Here is a 23,458-nt window from a genome sequence, read left to right as displayed (position 1 = left end):
AATTACATAACAGCGATTTCTCGCAAAACAAAACATCTTTTTGTATTTTTTGGGTCATTTTAAGCAAAAAACATTCCTACAAGTTTTTTCGTAGAATGCATAGTTTTCGAGATAACCGCGGTTGAACTTTCAAAAAATCGAAAAATTGCAATTTTTGAACCCGAATAACTTGTGATTAAAAAATAAAGTAGCAATTCTGCTTACCGCATTTGAAAGTTTAAGTCAAATTATATCGGTTTTAATTATTTGCATTGCTAAAAATTAATTTTTTTATTGTTAAACTAATCTATAAACACATAGTGTTTCCCGTGCCTAATACATGCGTTTTAACGCATGCTACGTAGAAATTGCCTCGCTTACACTCGTAGCTACTCTACCTACTCGTTCGATTTTAAATGCGAAATCATTGAAAACATCACTCACATACTAGGTGTTTATAGCTTTGTTTAACAATAAAATAATAAATTTCTAGCAATGAAAATAATCAAAACCGATATAATTTGACTTAAACTTTCAAATGCGGTAAGCAGAATTGCTACTTTATTTTTTAATCAAAAGTTATTCGGGTTCAAAAATTACAATTTTTCGATTTTTTGAAAGTTCAACCGCGGTTATCTCGAAAACTATGCATTCTACGAAAAAACTTGTAGGAATATTTTTTGCTTAAAATGACCCAAAAAATACAAAAAGATGTTTTGTTTTGCGAGAAATCGCTGTTATGTAATACCTCAAGTTCTTTGTCTATAACAATCTTATCGACATCCGGATCAACTGTTACCCAAAAAAATCGTATTCTGCGGGTCAAAAGATATAAAAAAAACTTGGGTAAGTCCATCTGAATTAAGGAGGCCGTTGTACCCCCCCTGGCGACAGGACTAATATATTTATAACAACTGTGTGTTTAATTGTACTAGTTTGTACTTGCATAAATAAATTACAATAAAATTTTGGTTTTGAACACTTTTATTCATGAAATAATCGCAACAAATTGCACTCGATCTCTAAAATTAATATAGAATTTTAGAGCTCTTGTGCAATTACTACTGATAATTCACTGAATGGAAACCTGCTTGCAATATACAACTGTACTGATTCTAATGTTTTAAAAGGAGAATAGACATCATAGTGAAGACGAAGATGATACTTATAAAAAATTAGAAGAGAAGGCGAAGAAAATAGGGCTAGAGATAACCAGCATAAAACGAAATACATGACGATAGGGAAGTACGGCACAACTCAGAAATATCTAAGAACACAGAACCATAAATTTGCAACTGTAGCCACCTTTAGCTACTTGGAAGTAAAAATAGGGAAAACCGAAAAAAAAAACCAGAAGAGAGGAAAGAATTGTGAAAGGCAAAAAAGCATATTGAATAAATAGAAATCCTCTGAGAAGCAAAATTCTAAGTAAGAAAACAAAGATGAACCTATATAAGACCTTAATAAGACTGTTGTTACAATATAGGATGGAAACAACGACGATTAAGAAGAAATACGAAGAGAGCCTTATGATATTTGGAAGAAAAATAATGAGAACAATATTGGGCCACAATTTAACAGGATATGGAGAAATAAAAATGAAAACAAAAGCCTAAATTGACGAAGAACTAAAGAGAGAAAATATAGTCAGATAAATAAAATCTTTTCGCTTCTAATGGATACGACGTTATACAGAGATGCCCACAATCAGATATGTTGAGAAGAATAACTAACTGGACAACATTATGACAAGGTGTCGAGGAAGACCTAGCAGAAAATAAATGGATGATGTAAAAGAAGACATAAGAGCAATTAATATGTACATTATTGTACAAGAAATATCTTACTTTTTATTCGTACTTGGTTTATTTCATGGGTAGCAGCACTACATATATGTAGGTAGTACTGCGTTAAATTACCCTGTATGTTAGAAATGTGATCTGGTGTCGTTTTTTCTGAAAACGATCTGATGGAGCAAATCTGGTGGCATTTTTGGATTATATAGAATTTTAGAGCTCTTGTGCAATTACTACTGATAATTCACTGAATGGAAACCTGCTTGCAATATACAACTGTACTGATTGTAATGTTTTAGAAGGAGAATAGACATCATAGTGAAGACGAAGATGATACTTATAAAAAATTAGATGAGAAGGCGAAGAAAATAGGGCTAGAGATAACCAGCATAAAACGAAATACATGACGATAGGGAAGTACGGCACAACTCAGAAATATCTAAGAACACAGAACCATAAATTTGCAACTGTAGCCACCTTTAGCTACTTGGAAGTAAAAATAGGGAAAACCGAAAAAAAACCAGAAGAGAGGAAAGAATTGTGAAAGGCAAAAAAGCATATTGAATAAATAGAAATCCTCTGAGAAGCAAAATTCTAAGTAAGAAAACAAAGATGAACCTATATAAGACCTTAATAAGACTGTTGTTACAATATAGGATGGAAACAACGACGATTAAGACGAAATACGAAGAGAGCCTTATGATATTTGGAAGAAAAATAATGAGAACAATATTAGGCCACAATTTACCAGGATATGGAGAAATAGAAATAAAAACAAAAGCCTAAATTGACGAATAATTAAAGAGAGAAAATATAGTCAGATAAATAAAATCTTTTCGCTTCTAATGGATACGACGTTATACAGAGATGCCCACAATCAGATATGTTGAGAAGAATAACTAACTGGACAACATTATGACAAGGTGTCGAGGAAGACCTAGCAGAAAATGGCTGGATGATGTAGAAGAAGACATAAGAGCAATGAATATGTACATTATTGTTCAATAAATATCTTACTTTTTATTCGTACTTGGTTTATTTCATGGGTAGCAGCACTACATATATGTAGGTAGTGCTGCGTTAAATTACCCTGTATGTTAGAAATGTGATCTGGTGTCGTATTTTCTGAAAACGATCTGATGGAGCAAATCTGGTGGCATTTTTGGATTATATAGAATTTTAGAGCTCTTGTGCAATTACTACTGATAATTCACTGAATGGAAACCTGCTTGCAATATACAACTGTACTGATTCTAATGTTTTAAAAGGAGACTAGACATCATAGTGAAGACGAAGATGATACTTATAAAAAATTAGATGAGAAGACGAAGAAAATAGGGCTAGAGATAACCAGCATAAAACGAAATACATGACGATAGGGAAGTACGGCACAACTCAGAAATATCTAAGAACACAGAACCATAAATTTGCAACTGTAGCCACCTTTCGCTACTTGGAAGTAAAAATAGGGAAAACCGAAAAAAAACCAGAAGAGAGGAAAGAATTGTGAAAGGCAAAAAAGCATATTGAATAAATAGAAATTTTCTGAGAAGCAAAGTTCTAAGTAAGAAAACAAAGATGAACCTATATAAGACCTTAATAAGACTGTTGTTACAATATAGGATGGAAACAACGACGATTAAGAAGAAATACGAAGAGAGCCTTATGATATTTGGAAGAAAAATAATGAGAACAATATTGGGCCACAATTTAACAGGATATGGAGAAATAAAAATGAAAACAAAAGCCTAAATTGACGAAGAACTAAAGATAGAAAATATAGTCAGATAAATAAAATCTTTTCGCTTCTAATGGATACGACGTTATACAGAAATGCCCACAATCAGATATGTTGAAAAGAATAACTAACTGGACAACATTATGACCAAGGTGTCGAGGAAGACCTAGAAGAAGATGGCTGGATGATGTAGAAGAAGACATAAGAGCAATGAATATGAAAGTATGGAAAGTTCAGTGCAAGGACAGGAAGAAATGGAAGAGAGCCACGACAGCAGCAAAGACACACACCAAGCTGTAAATGACAGAGGAGTAATCCACCTCACCCAAGAATTGAATTTTGAACGCCGTGGCGTTAGATAAATTCTAGGGATAAGAAAAACCTACAGGTTTTAACCTAAAACCGGTTTTTTTACTTCGCAATAACCTATTATTTTTTTGTCCCGCTTATACCCGGTTTTTTCTTTTTAAACAAAAACCCTGTTATTAGGTTTTTACGGTGATTAGGATTAGGTTGGGTATTAGTTTGGATCCCAATCATAATTATTATTCTCAAGTAATTATTCCAAACAAAACCATAATTCAAATTTTATTGTATAAATACAGAAGCAAACTGAAAGTGTAAACTCACATCAGCCAGAAACAATTAAGTTTTATTATATTATTTCGTTGAAAATGTATTTGTAATCATATTATTTACATATGAAGTGATCTGGCTGAAGTAGACGCAAACATCATCCATTTTTCACACTTGACTCTTGACATTGAAAGTGGGTGAATGACTTTTTCTGATTACCAAAATAATGTTCTGACTATGAATATTGAATTACCTATTACGAATACGAATCTCCAAGGATTTTCCTACGTTTTCAAAACGATACACCTATACAGGAAGTATTAAATGAGTTAAAATATACCTATTATACAAATATACAAACGTGTTAAAAGAAATACATGATAAATTTTTTTGATATTAGTAAAAGTAAAAGATAAATTGCATTATCAGTAGTAATTGTACAAGAGCTCTAAAATTATCCAATTTTTCCCGAGTCACACTTTGAAAGTTTTAATTTCACGACCCGAAGGGGAGTGAAATTATGTTAAAGTGTCACGAGGGCAAAAATTCGATATTAATTTTAGAGATCGAGTGCAATTTGCTGCGATTATTTCATGAATAAAACTGTTCAAAATCAAAATTTTATTGTAATTTATTTATGTAAGTACAAATTACTACAATTAAACACACAGTTGTTATAAATAATTTACGGTTGAAAGTCATCACTTTTATAACTTTTGAAACATTAATTGTCAGTAGTGTCACTGAATGTATTTTTTCGTAGCCACGAAGGGCATGTGACCTAATATACTTAACGACGGGATATTATCAAAAATTATCACTTTAATTATCTGTAGCTTTCTATTGATCAGAATCTCCTATGAATGAAATAATCCAATTTATTTTTAAGTAAAATATTTATGCTAATATTATATTTTTTAAATCCCGTTTGAAAGAGTCTGGGAAATTTTTTATAAGTTGAAATGGTTGGGCTAAATTGTATATTATTGCAATATGTATATATTAATAGTACGCTATATTATATTTAATAATAATCAATAAATATATAATAATAATAATAAAATAATAAATAAATATAATAATTAATAGAATAAGATGGTTTTATAAAAAATTGTGTTTTATTTATATTGATATTGATGTTCTTTCGATAGTACTAATTTTGATCATATTGATATCGAGTATAGAGTCGAGTGGAGTATCGCAAACTAAAGTTCATTGTAAATGTAACATTGTAACCTATTGGATTAAAAAAACAAAAACCGGTTTTTGGAAAAACCGTAAGCAAAAAAAAACGGTATAATCCCTAGGGATTGTAATGCTTAATGAATGAAGGAATGAGTATTACGTGACGTTTAAAATAGATATTTCTTTTGAATTATTAAATATCATAAAAAATCTAAAATTAAATACCAATTTCTAGATTTGTAATGGCCGAATAAGTAGCGTCTTTCAACTTTAATCACACAAGCAAAACACACTTCAGCTTACCAATATAAATAAATAGCTAAAGCGTCAGCGGTCTGCTCTCCCGCCAAGATCAGGGATTATTTTCTCCTTTCCTTTATATAAACGCGTTGCAGTACATTTGTTTTTACTTCTAACACCGTATTAGACGTCGTAAAAATATTTTCTCTAATACGGCATTGCTTATAGGCCTGGATCTCGCGTACCAAAAAAAGTTTATTAATAGCAAGCTGAAAATAGCTTAACGGTGTCTAGTAAGACAAGGCGAAAACAGCGGCTTCGTTGGAAAAAATATTCCCATGAGATTTTTTTACATAATCACATTCGTAAGCCACCCCACAATAAGGTTCAAGAAGTCGCCCTCGCAAAAAGTGGTCCCAATTTGTTTAAACAATTTTTTCAAACAAATTACAAAAATAAATATTTTGGGCCTAAACAATTTTTTGTTGGGCTTTTTTACCATTCTGAACAAAAAAGGTTTCTAGTAATTTTTCTCTAAAGTTGATCGTTTTTGAGTTATAAGCAATGTAAAATTGAAAAAAAAAAAAAACGAAAAATGGCGATTTTCAAGGCCCCAAATCACCAGTAAGAAATATTATTTTTGAGGTTACCAAGTACATTAATTAAAGTTCAAACTTTCTTGTATCCGTCTCCAATGAGTATTTTGGGCTTATTTTATTTTAAACTATTGTTTTTTAAAAATGAATAACCATTTTCAATTTCGTTGCAAAACGAAAATACAGCCGAACCATATTCCAGTCCAATCAGAGAGTGCTGCAAGCACCTCTACCGGTTTCGAAACTTATTAGTCTCTCATCAGGAGGCACATATGCTGCTCTCCCTGATCCAACCAAAACAAACCCCAGCGTGCAGTCCCGAATTGCAACGAACGAAATGGCATAGATGCCCTAGCGGCAACTGCTAGCAAAAGACTAAGTTTTCACTCTAATGGCATATAACATATCCCACCAGAATGAAATATCGAAATTGAAAATGGTTATTCATTTTTGATTTACATTTACTCTGTGTGGAGTATGAAGGGAACCAGTCTCGTTGGAACTTTACCGCGCTGAGCAGATGTGACGTGAATTGTAAATTGTAGAATTCCCTCATCTTCCTTAGTCTCAGCATCCGTATGGCTTGCAAATTGTAGAAGCCTCGGAGGTGTAACCAGAGAAGGTTCCCATTGTTTTCATACGAAATTGAAAATGGTTATTCATTTTTGATTTACATTTACTCTGTGTGGAGTATGAAGGGAACCAGTCTCGTTGGAACTTTACCGCGCTGAGCAGATGTGACGTGAATTGTAAATTGTAGAATTCCCTCATCTTCCTTAGTCTCAGCATCCGTATGGCTTGCAAATTGTAGAAGCCTCGGAGGTGTAACCAGAGAAGGTTCCCATTGTTTTCATTCGAAATTGAAAATGGTTATTCATTTTTGATTTACATTTACTCTGTGTGGAGTATGAAGGGAACCAGTCTCGTTGGAACTTTACCGCGCTGAGCAGATGTGACGTGAATTGTAAATTGTAGAATTCCCTCATCTTCCTTAGTCTCAGCATCCGTATGGCTTGCAAATTGTAGAAGCCTCGGAGGTGTAACCAGAGAAGGTTCCCATTGTTTTCATTCTGGTGGGATATGTTATATGCCATTAGAGTGAAAACTTAGTCTATTGTTTTTTAATTGTTAATGCAGCGCTTATGACAGGGCGGGCGCTCGGGCTGTCGCGCGTCTGGACTATGTAGCTCGGGCGTTCTAGGCGCTTTTTTATACTTGTTAAATATACATACGTTTTTGGTAACCATGTTTTCTAGTTTTTATAAATCGATACGATTTTTTGATGTTTATTATAATTTTTGAAGGTATAAATAACAATTAGAAATATGTACTATTTTAGGAGTGGTTAAATACTTTTGCATATTATTGGCAACACTGAACTGATCAATAAATCGAGTTGATTCGTATACAGGGTGTTTCATTAATAATTGTCCATATAATAACTGGAGAAACTCTAGCACAAAATACGAAGATTTAACCTAAAACACTTAAATAAAATGTGGTTCCTTACTGAGTTACAGGGTGTTTTATCTAAAAATTTAAAAAAATTTTGTTCAGCATTTTAAAACTATTCTACGTATCCTTTTCATACTTGGCAGGTAGCATACATACCATACAAACTACTAAATTATGTTAAAAAAACGTTTCTGGCTATTACCAGAGGCGTACGACGGGGGAAAGTGAATGGTTGACCCTTTCCAAATTCTACACTGGCAAAATTGCTATTTTAGTTCAATTTTTGTATTCTCCAATAATTTCTATGCAAATAATATACTCTTCATTCGTAACAATTAAGTCATTAGTTTTCGAGATTTTTGAAGTTAAAAATGAAACGACACGGTTATTTTGATTAATGTATTGTGTCGCTTCATTTTTAATTTCAAATATCTCGAAAACTAATCATTTTATCGTTACGAATGAAGAGTACATTATTTTCATAAAAAGTATTACAAAATCAAAAAATTACACTAAAATAGCAATTTCCTCAGTGACGTAGAATTTGGGAAGGGTGAACCAGCCACTATCCCTTGTCGTACGCCTCTGGTAGTAGCTAGAAACGTTAATTTATCTTAATTTAGTACGATTCACAGTACCTGTACTTTCTGCCAAGTATGATAAGGATACGCCAAATAGTTTTAAAGTACTGGGTACAAATAATTTTTAAATTTTAATCATATGAATCATATCATAAAATAAATCAAAATAACTGTGCCGTTTCATATTTAACTTAAAATATCTCGAAAACTAATGACTTTATCGTTACCACTGAAGAGTATATTATTTACGTAGAAAGTATTGGAGAATCTAAAAATGTCACTAACATAGTAACTCCTCCAGTGGCGTACAATTTGAGAAGGGTCAACCAGGCACCATCCCCTGTCGTATGCCTCTGGTAGTAGCTAGAAAAGTTTGTTTATCATAATTTAGTAGGGTGTCTAGCAGTCGCACTTTCTGCCAAGTATGGTAGTGATACGTCGAATATTTTCAAAATGCTGAGCATAAATCATTTTTTAAATTTTTAGATAAAACATCCTGTAACTCGGTAAGGAACCACATTTTATTTAAGTGATTTAGGTTAAATCTTCGTATTTTGTGCTAAGGTTTCCCCAGTTACCATATGGACAATTATTAATGAAACACCCTGTATAGTACATTCTTTCAAGGTTTTTGCTCTAAATTTTAAAGAACCGCTTGGGTTGACATGAAATTTGGCATACGCATAGCTTACATGTCAAAGGAAAAAATGATATTGTACCGATGTGTGCTTTTGTCCTGGGGGTGACTTTCATCCCCCTCTTGGGAGTGAAAAAATATATGTCCAAAATAGGTCCGGAAATGGGTAAACTGACTAATTTTAAGTAACTTTTGTTCTATAGGGCCTTTTCGCCAAGTCAACACTTTTCGAGTTATTTGCGAGTGAATATGTTAATTTTTCAACAAAATAACCACATTTTTAGACGGTTTTTCCCAAATAACTCAAAAAGTAAGTACTTTCTCGAAAAAGACCTTCTTAGCAAAAATATGGCCTGTAAAAAAGCAAAAAAAAAAAATGGTGTAAGCGTTAGGTCTCTGTACCTCGCATGACCAGAGTTATAGCCAAAGAAAAATAGATTCATATTCACCAAATTTCAAATAGAATATTTCGACGTGAAATATCCAAAAAATTAAGCACTTTTTGGAGAAAACCCATCATAACTTTTTTAAAGCGTTTAAAAGAAAGCTTTATTACTCTTTTTATAAAAAGATTCTAGCATTAAAAAGCGAGTTACGCTCAAACGAAAGTTTGTCTCTTTTGTTTTGGCAAAACAAATCGGGAAGACCACCCCCTAATTAGCAACTTAAATGAAATTAATCGTTACCGCTCCACAAATTATTTTACTTATATTGTGTTTATATGATCTGTAAGTTTCATCGATTCAAAGTGCTTATTTTTGAAAAAATTTGGTTTTAAAGTAAAATTTTTAAAAATTTTAATTTTGAAAAATATGTTTTTTTCAAAATAACTTAAAAATTGTTAGAGATACCAAATATCTCGAAAAACAAAAAAAAATCAGCATTGCTTTTCTGAAGATCATGTATTTTTTTTGTTTTTCTCTTAGACAAAAATTGATTAAGATTTGGTGTTTCTAAATTTGCATACATTCGTGATCAATGACTCGTTCAACCCCTTTTAACTACAGCCCTTTCAAAAATAAGGACTTTGAACCGATGAAACCTACAGATCATAATATAAACAATACATACACGAGTCAAGAAACTTGTGAAGTCGTAACGATTAAGTTCATTTGAGATACAAATTAGGGATTGATTTTCCCGATGTTTTTACTAAAAAAAAGGGACTAACTTTATTTTGAGCGTAACTTGTTTACTTTTAATGCTAGAATTTTTTTTAAAAACAAAAATGAAGCTTTTTTAAAACACTTTAAATAAGTTGTAACTTAAATGAGTTTTCCCCGAAATGTGCTTCATTTTTGGTTATTTCACGTTAAAGTATTCCATTTGGAATTTGACGAATATGAACTTATTTTTCATTAGCTATAACTCTGCTTCTACTTATAGATATAGAGACGTGATATATACACCATTTTTTTAAATTTTTTACAGGCTATATTTTTGCTAAGAATTTTTTTTCGACAAAATACTTACTATTTGAGTTATTTGCGAAAAACCGTCTAAAAGCGTGGTTATTTTGTTGAAAAAATGAACATATTCACTGGCAAATAACTCGAAAATATTGACTTATTGAAAAAAGTTTATAAAATAAAAGTTACTTAAGATTAGTCAGTTTATCTATTTCCGGACTAACTTTAGACGAATATTTTTTCACCCCCAAGAGGGGGTGAAAACCTCCCCCAGGGCAAAAGCACATATCGGCACAATATCATTCTTTGACGTGTTAGCTATGTGTATGCCAAATTTCATGTCAATCCAAGCGGTTCTTTAAAATTTAGAGGTTTTGCAATATTTTGTCGTTAAATAACGTACTAATACAGTATACACCGCAAAATACAAGCAGGGATCTGTTGAATCGTAGAGATTTAATGCATATCAGCGATTTATTCGAAAACTATGTATAACTAAATAATTAAGTACTCTATTTTTGATATCAGCGATTTTGCATTCAAATTATACTTTAAAATTTTAATCTTAAAAATTTTTAAATCTCAATGACAAAAAGTAAAAAAATTAATTTTGCACATTTGTAAAATTTCGAACATATTATTAGTTTTTCAATCGTTATTTATATTTTCAAAAATTATAATAAACATCAAAAAATCATATCGATTAATAAGCTGTCATAAGCGCTGCATTAAAAATTGAAAAACAATAGTTTAAAATAAAATAAGCCCAAAATACTCATCGGGAGCGGATACAAGAAGGTTTGAACTTTAATTTAGGCACTTGGTCACCTCAAAAATAATATTTTTTAATAGTTTTAAATTGCTTAAAACTCGAAAACGGTCAACTTTAGAGAAAAATTACGACAGACCTTATTTGTTTAGAATGGTCCAAAAAACCTAAAAAAAAAATTTGTCTTGGCCAAAAATATTGATTTTTGAAAAAAAAATTGTTTGAAAAAATTGAATCTTATTCTGGGGTGTCTCACGAATTTGATTATGCAAAAACATCTCATGGGAATAATTTTTCCAACGAAGTCGCCATTTTCGTCTTGTATAAGTCGGACAAACTTTGATGTACGGGAACATTGGGACAGGGCAAGATTTAATTGTGGAATAGGTTACAAGTTTCGAACGTCAGACTACGAAAACGTCCCATGTATTTTGTCGGACAGAACTTCCAATTGATTTGTTACCCTTTCATTTAACTGTTATGCAAAAATGAGACTGCTATTTATCACCAACATAATTCCTGTCGTTTGACATGTTCTACGTGTCGGACTTATTAAGATGCCCAACATATTTATCGGACAAGCATTTTTGCATATATGATATAAAGTTTGCTATTGAATAAACTTAAAGACAACCTGTTAGTTTTCACAATCATAAACTTGTCAGGATGACACGTTCCACAATTAAAATCAGGTTCCACAATTAACACCTCCCCTTTTCCAGTGTTCCCATACATCAAAGTTTGTCCGACTAGAGACCGTTAAGCTATTAACAAATTTTCAGCTTGCTATTAATCAACTTTTTTTTGGTACGCGGGATCCAGGCCTATAAGGCATTGCTGACGGGTCCATTCTGCTACAAAAAGTTGGCTGGGTTAGCTTTAGTGTAATTCAGTATAAAAGTAGAAAAACTTCTGTTGTTGGTCACGAAGAAAAATATATATCTCAGTCAGTCTTTATTATTCCGCGTCCTTTATAAAGTATAATATAAAAAATAATGGTGAAAAAAATGACTCCCAGCTGAAAACTTCATTCGAATAATATGCGGGACAAAAGTTCTAGTGCTAAAGTTTCTCTGGACGTAAAAATACATAGAATGTACGTCGCGTATAAAAAAAACGTCAACAAGTTTTTTTAAAATAGCAGTAGGTTATTTTTTATTCACCAAATAATAATAAGAGGCTTAAAAAAACTTTACAACCTTATCAAATATTGAATTGTTTGAAGGAAAGATTGGAGTTAGGTACATTAGCCCAGTAAATGAACGGGAAATTCGGCGATACCGTGTAATTTTCAGGGGCAACTCCGAATTGCATGAAAATTTGCATTTAGTTTCTACTTACCCTCCACTTCAAAGTTGAAGTTGTGGCGTTGGTTGCTTTTACTTGGGGAGTGACAGTCACCCCTGCTCGTGGGTGAAAAAACATACGTTCAAGATAAGACCGGAAATGCATAAATTGACTGATTTTAAGCAACTTTTGTTCTATAGAGTTTTTTACGTAAGTCAATACTTTTCGAGTTATTTGCCATTGAAAATGTTGATTTTTCGACAAAAAAACTACGTTTTCAGATAGTTTTTCGCAAATAACTCAAAAAGTAAATATTCTATGGAAAAAACATCCTTAGCAAAAGTGTAGCTTATAAAGAACCCAAAAAAACGGTGTATCAGTAAAGTCTATCAATTAAAAAAAAAACAAAGTTGTAGCTCATGAAAAATACGTTCTTATTCGTCTAATTCCAAATCGAATATTTCAAGGTGAAATCACCGAAAAATGTTTTGTTTTTGTTTTAATTGTTAAAAATTTGTTTTAATTGTTAAAGTTTTAGCATTAAAAATAAGCGAATTACGCTCAAAATAAAGTTGGCTCTCTTTTTTTTTTGTAAAAAATCATGAAAATCTCGCCGTGTTTAGCTCCCCAAATGAAATTAATCGCTACCGCTTTACAAACAATTTACTTACCTATCTATTTTTTATATGATCTGTCAGTCTCACCGCTTTAAAGTGTTTATTTTTGAAAGGGTTATAATTGAGAACGCCTGAATGGGTCACTAATCACGACTGTATGCAAATTTTGAACAGCCATATCTTAACCAATTTTTGTCTTACGGAGAAACAAAATGAAACTAGCATATTTATAATAGCAAAACCTACATTTTTTTACTCCTTAAGATTTTTCTTATCACTAATACTTTTTAAGTTATTTTGAAAAAATTAAGTTTTTCAAAAATTTTTAGAAAATTTTTTTTACTATAAAACCAAATGTTTTCAAAAATAAGGACTTCAATCCAATCAAACTTACAGATCATATAAACAATACACATACAGTTAAAATAAATGGTAAAGTTAAACGAATAATTTCATTTAGGGTTCTAAATAGGGGGAGATTTTCACGATTTTTTTTACCAAAAAAAAGGGCCAACTTTTTTTTCAGTGTAACTCGTTTATTTTTGATGCTGTAAACTTTTGTAAAAAACAAATAATAAGTTTTTTTTCGATGCTTTAAAAATGTTAATAAGGATTTCCCGAAAAACGCTTCTTTCTTCGGTGATTTCGCGTTGAATTATTCGATTTGGAATTAGACGAATAAGAACGTATTTGCATGAGCTACAACTTTGCTTCTACTCAATTTGTAGACTTTACTTGTACATCATTTTTTTCGTTTTTTTATAGGCGCCACTTCTGCTAAATATATTTTTTTTCGATAAAATATTTACTTTTTCAGTTATTTGGGAAAAACGGTCTGAAAACGTAGTTTTTTTGTCGAAAAATCAACATTTTAAATCGCGAATAACTCGAAAAGTATTGACTAACGTAAAAAACTTTATACAGCAAAAGATGCTTAAAATAAGTCAATTTATCCATTTCCGGCCTCATTTTAAACATGCGTTTTTCACCCCCCGAGAAGGGGTAAATGTCACCCCCCCAAGTAAAAGCAACCAACGGTACAAATTCAACTTCGAAGTGAATGGGAAGTAGAACCTAAATCCAAATTTTCATGCAATTCGGAGTTGCCCCTGGAAATTACACTCCAAAACGGTCATTTATTGGGCTACATAGTAGCGGATTAAATTTAATAAAAGCTTGTCTTGCCTGTTCGGCACGGTATTTTATTTCTTGTTGAGAATTCCATTGGTCATTTACTATCATTCCCAAGTATTTGAATGTTTGCACTTGTTCTATTGGAGCATTTTATACCTGCAATTGTACCCTTGAAAGTACGCCCTTTTTTACTGCCATGCATTTAGTCTTTCCAGAATTTATCTTCAAGCCATTATGTTTTCGTGCGGTATTTATTTTACTTAGCATCAGCTACATATTATCATGTTCGTAATCTGTGGTTATAGCGGTGTTGTCGGCGGAACGAACTTTATTTATCGGATATCTGTTGATCGTTATACTCAGTTACAACCTTCAGGTGGCTCTGCAAAAACATTATCCACATAGAGGTTGAACAGCACAGGAGACAATATACAACCCTGTCGCACCTCTCTTAAAATTTCAAATTTCTCTTTGTTCGTTGATTTGTTCAGCCTCACTCGTGTTTTTGATTCCAATAGAGACTGAACTCTTATATCTATCTCTTCAATATTAGGATTGCGTATAATTTATCAAACGATCGTAGAATTTATCATTGCATCGTGTTTTGCGGTGTCAAACGCTTCTTCATAATAGAGAAATGTGATGAATATCATTTCGTTGGTCTATGCAGTTTTATTTCATTCATTCAATTCACTGTTAGTCATTTGCGAGTGATTGTTTTGACTCTGGCCTGAAAGCAAAAATGCAAACGTACCAACCCAAAATTCTATATAAATTTTCTACTTAGACTAGAATACGATGACGTATCGGATCAACCTATGGATTAGCAATTCGGCAATAGATGACGGCGTGCTCCTCCATAGATCCTTACAGAGAGAGCATAGGACACAGAGGTGCAACAGGTAATACTGCCAATTCTAAAACAGAATGAGAATATTGTTGTGACACTACTTCTTTGTCACAAAAGGAAGAGAAAGAAAAAAGGGACAGCTCATATTAATTGGTTTGAATGCGTCATTGAAACATTATCAGTTTTGTAATAAAAACATATTCTCACGAAAGCTTAACACAGTCATTAATTTAATTATGATACTCATAAAAATTTTTTAGAATCTCGTTTCTTGATTTATATGTAAAGTTTAACTATTTTTTCGTGGAAAATATATCTCAGTAGTATCACGAATTCATGACCAACCAATAAAACTATAACTGGCTACCTATAGCTACCTATATAAGAAAATGGCAGTCCCATGTATGTACATACTTTTTTACGAAAAAAATATTGTAAAATATTGTTGATGCAGGTAAGAAAACTCTTTTTCACTTTTTCGTAACTATTTGTTATATTTTATTATCCCTTTAACCCTTAACTTTATCCCAAGTTAAAACATTTTCCGTTATTAATTTTTAGGGAAAAATGAAATTGGCTTCATTTTGTATTTTGGCTAGTTTGCTTTCCTTTTCGTCTGCGGTAGTAAGGTATGACAACTATACATTATACAAATTATCACCAAAAACTTCTTATCAACTAAAATTGCTTCAAAACCTACAAGAGTCTAATGAGCATAAATTGGATTTCTGGAGGAATCCATATAAAGTCGGAGTACCTATAGACGTACTGGTTTCGCCCGAAGAAAAATATAAGTTTGAATATGTCATTGGTAAAAGTAATGTAAAGTTTCAAGTCCTTACGAGCAATGTTCAAGAACAAATAGACGAAGAATCCAAAGTAAACAATCTTCGGAGTCTAAAGAAAGGTGAATTGACATGGGATAGATACTATGATTTGGAACATGTAAGTAGACAATATTTTACAATAAAAAAGTATGTGAATGTTGTTGCCAATAATATAAACGGTCACTCAATGATTAATGTCCGATGGGTGGTTCGATAAGTACTTAGCCTCTCTCCCCGATGGCGCACCTACCGGAAGAGAAATATACCATCGTAAAATACATTCTTGTAGACGGCCTATGTCAAAATATTAGCCAAAAAGGAACTCGTAGTTTTGTTTTGGTCGTCTGTCTAAGCGGGCGTGTTTAAGGATTTTAGAAAACTGAAAAAAGGGCAAAACTCCCAGGTGCCCCGAAAAGTCTACCACTGAGGATAACGGGAAAGAAATCCACGTATTAGCAGACCGTCGACTGAAGCTTTGTAAGATAGTTGAGACAGTAGGCATCAGTTGGTCATATCCTACATGAAATTTTGTACATTAGAAAGCTGTCGGCGCAATGGCTGCCGCATTTTATAACTCCGAACAATAAACGCAACCACGCGACCACTTCAGAGCAGTGGCTGATGCTATTTAAGCTTAATCTAAATGTGTTTCTACGTTGTTTCTTAACCGTCGACGAAACATAGTTCCACTGGTACACACCAAAGGTCAAGGAACAGTCGATACAGTGTCCATGACCCCGCGAACGTGCTACGAGGAGGGCGAAAACTGTCCAATAGGCCGGAAAAGTGATGGCCACCATTTTCTGGGATCCACAAGGTGTGATCTCTATCGACTTGCTGGAAAAGGGTAAAACGACCACAGAGCTTTACTATGCCGCATTATTGGGTCGATTTGACGCCGTATTTCAGAAAAATCAGCCCCAATTCGGGAACAAAAAAACTCTTCCACCATGACAACGCTCCGGCTTACACCTCCGCCATGGCCATGGCCATATTAAATTGTTCGAATTTTGCTACAAACTGCTGTTCTATCCAACATATTCTCCTATTTGGCCCCGTATGACTAAGTCACTCACCGGGCAGAAACTTAAGTCTAATAAGAAGCCATAATCTCGGCACGAAAGACTACTTTGCAGACCTCTAGAAAAGGTATCTTTCAGACGGGTTATAAAAGGTGGAGCAACGCTGGGTCACATGTGTCGAGCTAAAAGGAGACACAAGAATCTACAGGTCGAGCAAGTCTCGTAAATTTCACGATTGCGAGCCACGCTTCACGCAACCGTGTTTGCGTACTTGTGTTTCGAGTTGCGTGGTCGTGCGGAGTTATATTTACCAAATTTAAATCCGTTCCCAATGCTGCCAAAATTAAATCAATATGTCAATATGGCTACTGGCGTGGCTACTGGCGTGGCTACTGGCTGTAAAAGATAAATCTTATTCTATCTGTTCTTAATGAGTTTTAGATAATTTTAGTTGTATTTCTTTGTAATTTTGTGTTGTACAAAGATTAATTTAACATTTTCTCTGGAAGTATTAATTTAGAAAGATAATATGCTTCATTGGTGTTGTGTTTTGAAGTGTGAAATGCAAAGTAATTGTGATAAAGTCAAGATAAAGTTCACTTTTAAACTGAACTAAATAAGGTATCTGAGAGACAACAATGGTTAAATGCAATACAATGTACAGGTTTTACTAGCGAAATGAAAATTTTCCTGTCCTGTCTGCTGTAATCATTTTATATCTGGTAAGTTACAATTACAACAGTAACGATTTTTGAAGATGTTAACATTTTAATCTTATAGGAAAACCAGCCGACTTAATCGATAATAACAATCTCCAGATTGGGTTCCTTCAATAAATATGGGCTATAAACACAATGAAATAAGTTCCCCAAAATCTAAAATGGAGTGATATCAAAGGAGAATTAAAGGAAAAAATATTCATATTGAAATTATTTATAAGGCACTGGACTGTCTTAAATTCTACAATAATACTAGGTGGGTAAATGATTTTAGACATTTTTCATTAAGAGTAGATTAAGATTAAGTAGATTTTCATTCAGTAGATTTAAGACTTGTTTACACAGGTAGAGTAATGATGCAAGTACTTGATAGAGTAGAGTAACTCTACCTGTAAAAATGCTCAGCACAGTAGAATAGCTGGTAGAGTGTATAGTTGGAGTTAAAGTAGAGTGACTAGCAACCTACGGCAAAGTAACTACTCTATGACCACCACTACTGCCAAAATGTCTACTCGGCTGCACACTCTACCCATGGAACACGCTCAATTATGGCAGAATAGAGTAGGTAGGAGAGTACATGGGGCGCTGTCATTCTGGCTGGAATTGTGTTTTGTGTAAATAGTGAAAATGAAGTTCACCGAAGATGAAACTTTAAAACTTGTAGAGCTATAATACGGCGAATACCAGTGTTTATGGAATTTAGGTAGTGTATACTACAGAAATAAAAGTTTGCAGTAAGCTGCGGAGGATGAAATCGTCGAAAGAATGGCAAAGGGGGCTTTGGAGTAAACGAGCTTAAGCAAAAAATTAAGAATTTAAGGTGCACTTATAATCAAGAGTGTTTAAAAATACAAAAATTGGTTTCACTATACTAGCATCAGTACTATACTTGTACTCTCCTCATGTGAATGATATCAAGCCATTTTTGGTAGAGTACTACCGCTACTCTACTCTCCTCAAAACTCTACCCATGTAAACAAGTCTTTAGAAACAGTGGAAAATGAGGTAGCTAGTAGAGTAAAATATACTGGTTTAGCAAATTACAATGTTTTAAGGTAATACAGTAGCGATAAACAGGTAGCCAAAACGTGTTCCAAGATTGTCACTGTAATTTTGAATATTTTTTCGAGGCATTTGGCACACATATTCGTAAAATAATAAAGAATGGCGGTACAGAGCCCAATTTGAAAAATATATTAATATGTGGAAATTACTCTGTAATTATACAATATTTAAAAAACGAGCCTGTACGGCCATTAAGAAGAACAAAAAAATACACTTTCTTCAAATAAACTTTTTTATCCGATGCCTAGATTTTGTGTAATTTTGGAACTACTAATGAAATAAAAAATTTTAGTAGTTCCAAAATAACAGAAAATCGGATAAAAAAGTTGTATTTGAAGAAAGTGTATTTTTTTGTTCTTCTTAATGGCGGTACAAGCTTGTTTTTTTTATATTGTATTTAATTACAGAGTAATTTCCACATAATAATATATTTTTCAAATTGGGCTCTGTACCGCCATTCTTTATTATATTACGAATATGTGTGCCAAATATCTTGAAAAATATTCAAAATTACAGCCGCAATCTTGGAACACATTTTCGCTACCTGTTGATCGATACTGTTTCCTCTTAAGATAGTTTTAATAGTTATTTATGATATAAGTATTAAAAGTACAATTTTAAGACGCGCATGTGAAAGTTAACTTGAAAAAATAATTTTATTAATGTTTTGACTTCCACATCAGATGTCATTGTCAAAATACAAAATATTTATTATTATTAGGTTTGTTCTAGCAAACAGTCAAAAACCATCAGCAAACAGTTGGTCAGTAAAAGAACATAATACAGTCACCAGTGCGATCCCCTCTACTCGCGCTGGTCCACTATTCGCTGATGGTTTCAAACTGATGCTAGAACAAACCTATTATTATTATGCATATCATTATCTGTAAATAATATTTCTTCTGATTGTTAATTGTAAAGGATAGAAAAATTACCATTTGTTTCATTTTTTTTAGAATCAGCTGAGAGAAGTGGTCTACAAAAAACCAGGAAGGAAACGGAATATGTGGCTACGAAAGGCAAAAGAAAGGTTTACAAAGCAAATGTGACACATTTTTGTGAAATATTTAGGAATATCAGTAAATTGCATTAAAAAAATGTATGAAAAGATTTTGCTCAATAAAAATGTTTATATTTATCAAGGATGTATTATTTGGTATGGCCACATATCGTCAGTGATGTAATAATACATCCTATCTGTTTTTTCATGAGTTTTGTAAGAGAGACTAAAAACTTGTCTTAGGGTCACCTCCTGTTTTCATATCATATTTTTTGACTTGTTTTGTAGTAAATTAAACTATCTATGAACTAAAAAACAAGTCAAAACTTACATATGAACACAGGAGGTGATCTTAAAACATGTTTTTCCATCTCTCATACAAAACTCATGAAAAAACAGATAGGAGGTATTGTCACATCAGCAAGGATGTACAGTGATAAGTGGCCTAATAACCGGCAAAATATGGGCAACATATTTAGTTGTGAGATAAAAAGAAATGAAACTAGTCGAGCTGGGAAATTTAGCGAAATTAACCTTTAAATTTACGTTATATTGATCCCACCTTTACACATATCGGAGGAGTATGTCAACTAAAACTGTGACAGTGGTAGTTTCCAAACTCGTCTGATACGTCTGAAGGTGGTACACAATCAATACAATCTAAATGTATAAGTTAATATCGCTAAATTTCCCAGCTCAACTAGTTTCATGTCTTTTTATCTCACTACTTAATACATCTTTTGTGCTATTTTGCCGGTTATTAGAGCGCTCATCACTGTATTTCTGGTATATCCAGGGAATGTCTACAAAATATATTTTGAATGTCCAGAGAACATTCGTGGATATTCATGGAATGTTCCAATAAGACATTCAGGTAATGTTTAAAATGCTGACACAGGATTTTCCTGGGATGTTTAGGGAACATGTTTTCGGGGATATTCCAGGAATTTTTCAATGTCTGTGTACCTTCTATGGACCTATATGGAATATTTTGGTGTTATTACCGCCGCACTCCACTTGCGATTTGTAATCAGGAAGATTGAACACATTGTTTCAAATACAAGTCAATCCATTTGTGACTAAATAATCATGGATTGACTTCTATTTGAAAGAATGTGTTCAATCTTCACAACTACAAATCGCAAGTGGAGTCCGGCGCTTAGGGCTACTTCCTCTTCGGTATTATGTATTATACTACAGAAATCAGGAACTTTCCTTCTAAATATATGTATGCATCTTGGCCATCAAACATATTCTTCCAAACATTTTTTTAAGGGGTTACATAGGTCTTGTGGGTAAAAAAAGTGACTTTTTAAAAAAATTATATCTCGAAAACTAAAATTTATTTTTATTTATAATTGGAACATGTAAAAGTATAGTACTTAAGGTAGTCTCAAAAAAAGTTTCAGCCAAAAATATTCATTTTTGTAGAGTTGGCAGCATAACTAGTCTCATCTGAAATCAAAAAGTTTCTTGTAGTTTATACCTCTGGCTAGAATATGAACGAAGGAATTAAAAAAAATGAAATTTGAAGATTTTACATAAGTTTAAACACATTTTTGACCCCAATTTTTCTCATTTTTAAAGTAGTTTTTTTTATAAAACAAAAATGACTTCATCTAATAAAAAATCCTTTGTTCATTCACTAGCCAGAGGTATAAACTACAAGAAACTTTCGATTTCAGATGAGACTGGACTTGTTATGCTGCTCACTGCAAAAAAGGGCTGTTGTCGAAAAATTGCAGTCAATTCTACAAAAATGAATATTTTTGGCTGAAATTTTTTTGAGAGTACTATACTTTTACATGTTTTAATTATAAATAAAAATAATTTTTAGTTTCCAAGATATAATTTTTTTAAAGTCACTTTTTTACCAGCAAGACAACAACTTAACAAATTGTTGATTTCAAATTGTAACAATTGTTTTGCAAAGTATGCTGCCCTCTTGTATTTTCTGTGTTATCTTCATCATACAATTACTTCATCTAAAAACTTTCTGCGATATATTCGCAACAACAAAAACAAACAAAACAAAAAAAATAAAACAAAAGTTTAACCACCTTCACACCACAGAATCAAGTTACACAAATTTTCAAACACCTCACCTGACACAGCGTCTCAAGTACGATTGCGCGAATTGGTAAATATAACTCCGCACGACCACGCAACTCGAAACACAAGTACGCAAACACGGTTGCGTGAAACGTGGCTCGCAATCGTGAAATTTACAAGACTTGCTCGACCTGTAGATTCTTGTAAAGGAGACTACGTTCAGAAATAAATCGTCACTTTTCCAAAATTTTTGTTTTTCTTTTGAAGGCTAAATACTTATCGGACCGCCGTAGTGTTTATACAGGGTGAGTTTTTAGTGCGGGATCGGTCGATAATTCCATTATGGTACACAATATCGAAAAGAGTTATTCAGAAAAAATGCAGGCAATGATATTCTCCAGGCTTGGAAAATATGTCCATTTCTACAGGGTGATCAGTAACTGCGTGGTATATCAAATATATAATTTTTTAAATGGAACAATTTATATATTATTTCATATTTATATCCCTCTCACAATTCCTGTTCATAAAATATAGGGTTTTGCATTACTATACAGAGTATTTAACAAGTTATGACCATTTTTATTTCGAAATCCCTATGAGATTAACACCATGTATATAAAGAACTAATTCATGGACTATAATTTGTTTTCTATAATAATATAAACAATGCACTGTAGTTTGTAAATTAAGTTTAATTGAAATCATTGACGATTATTTGTATACAGGGTGAACTACAAAACCAAATTACGATTTTCTCAATTTTTTTAAATAGATCACCCTATATTTTACTTTTTAGACATATTGTACTTATGATATTCTTTCATTTTTATATAGCGTTCCCTATATCTAAACTCATCACATTCCGAGATATTTTCAGTTATCTTCAAATTTCGGGAACACATTCAATTTTCCTTCTAGAAAAAGTTAGTATTGAGTGATAATATAACAAAATTATTCTTATTCAATAAATAGCTAACAAAAAATATAAATCATAACAATATGCAATGAATGTATCAATAAATGTGATATTAAGGAAAAATCATAATTCCCTATTATACAAGAATCGTAAAATTCCAACAAAAATATGTCTAGTGTATAATAATATAACAAGATTATTTTTATTTAATAAACCACTCACACAAAACGTAAATCAAGACAATATACAACTGATGTAACAGTTTTTAGATATATCAACAGTATTCTAAGCCAAGAAGGTTTTAGTAACACGTTCCTAAACACGTTCCTAATTGCAGATTGTGACGCGCAGTTATTAATACTATAATTTTCAGTACTAATTTGCACAAGAACTCTAAAATTATTGAATTTTTCTCGAGTGACACTTTGACAGTTTTAATTTCACGAGCCGAAGGCGAGTGAAATTATGTCAAAGTGTCACGAGAGCAAAAATTCTATAATAATTTCAGAGGTCGAGTGCAATTTGTTGCGATTATTTCATGAATAAAACTGTTCAAAACCAAAATTTTATTGTAATTTATTTATGTGTATATACACCGTTCTTAGGCGTCAACGCCCTTCGGTAGGGATCTATGGGGGAGTATCACCGAGCCGCAAGCCCTTATCCCTTGCCGTACTGCTCCCTCATAGGTCGATCAGATGCTCGCATATTCAGGTCTAAGCGCCAGATTCATATTTAGAATTTTATACTGACGCGTTAGCCTTTTTGTTTTCCGATGGCCTGGGCTGGGTTTGAACTCTCGTACCTCACGGCGAAGTGAAGTGCGGGTCAGCCGCTAGTCGCACTGAGCTATCCGATCGACATTTATTTATGTAAGTACCATTAAACACACAGTTTTTATAAATATTTGACGATTGAAAGTCATAACTTTTATAATTTTTAAAACATTAATTGTCATTAATGTCACTGAATGTATTTTTTCGTAGCAACGAAGGGCATCTGACG

The 23,458-nt window shown here is 32.6% G+C and overlaps 1 protein-coding gene and 1 long non-coding RNA gene across 2 annotated transcripts in view; both read left to right on the top strand.

The window, feature by feature from the left end:
• Positions 1 to 15,154: 15,154 nt before the first annotated feature.
• Positions 15,155 to 23,458, top strand: part of LOC126888498 (uncharacterized) — a 157,878-nt gene continuing 149,574 nt past the window's right edge. Inside the window, exons 1-2 of the mRNA XM_050656835.1 lie at positions 15,155 to 15,303; positions 15,411 to 15,794. Coding sequence (XP_050512792.1) covers positions 15,250 to 15,303; positions 15,411 to 15,794 — 438 coding nt within the window. The 5' untranslated portion in view covers positions 15,155 to 15,249. The remainder of the gene's footprint in view (positions 15,304 to 15,410; positions 15,795 to 23,458) is intronic.
• Positions 15,801 to 19,620, top strand: LOC126888334 (uncharacterized). The gene is made up of 3 exons (XR_007699519.1): positions 15,801 to 17,420; positions 17,479 to 17,673; positions 19,439 to 19,620. It is a non-coding gene; the product is annotated as an uncharacterized LOC126888334 (long non-coding RNA).

Source organism: Diabrotica virgifera, chromosome 7 (genome assembly GCF_917563875.1).
Source record: "Diabrotica virgifera virgifera chromosome 7, PGI_DIABVI_V3a".
NCBI classification, from domain to species: Eukaryota; Metazoa; Arthropoda; class Insecta; order Coleoptera; family Chrysomelidae; genus Diabrotica; species Diabrotica virgifera.
This window is presented reverse-complemented; position numbering and strand designations above follow the sequence as displayed.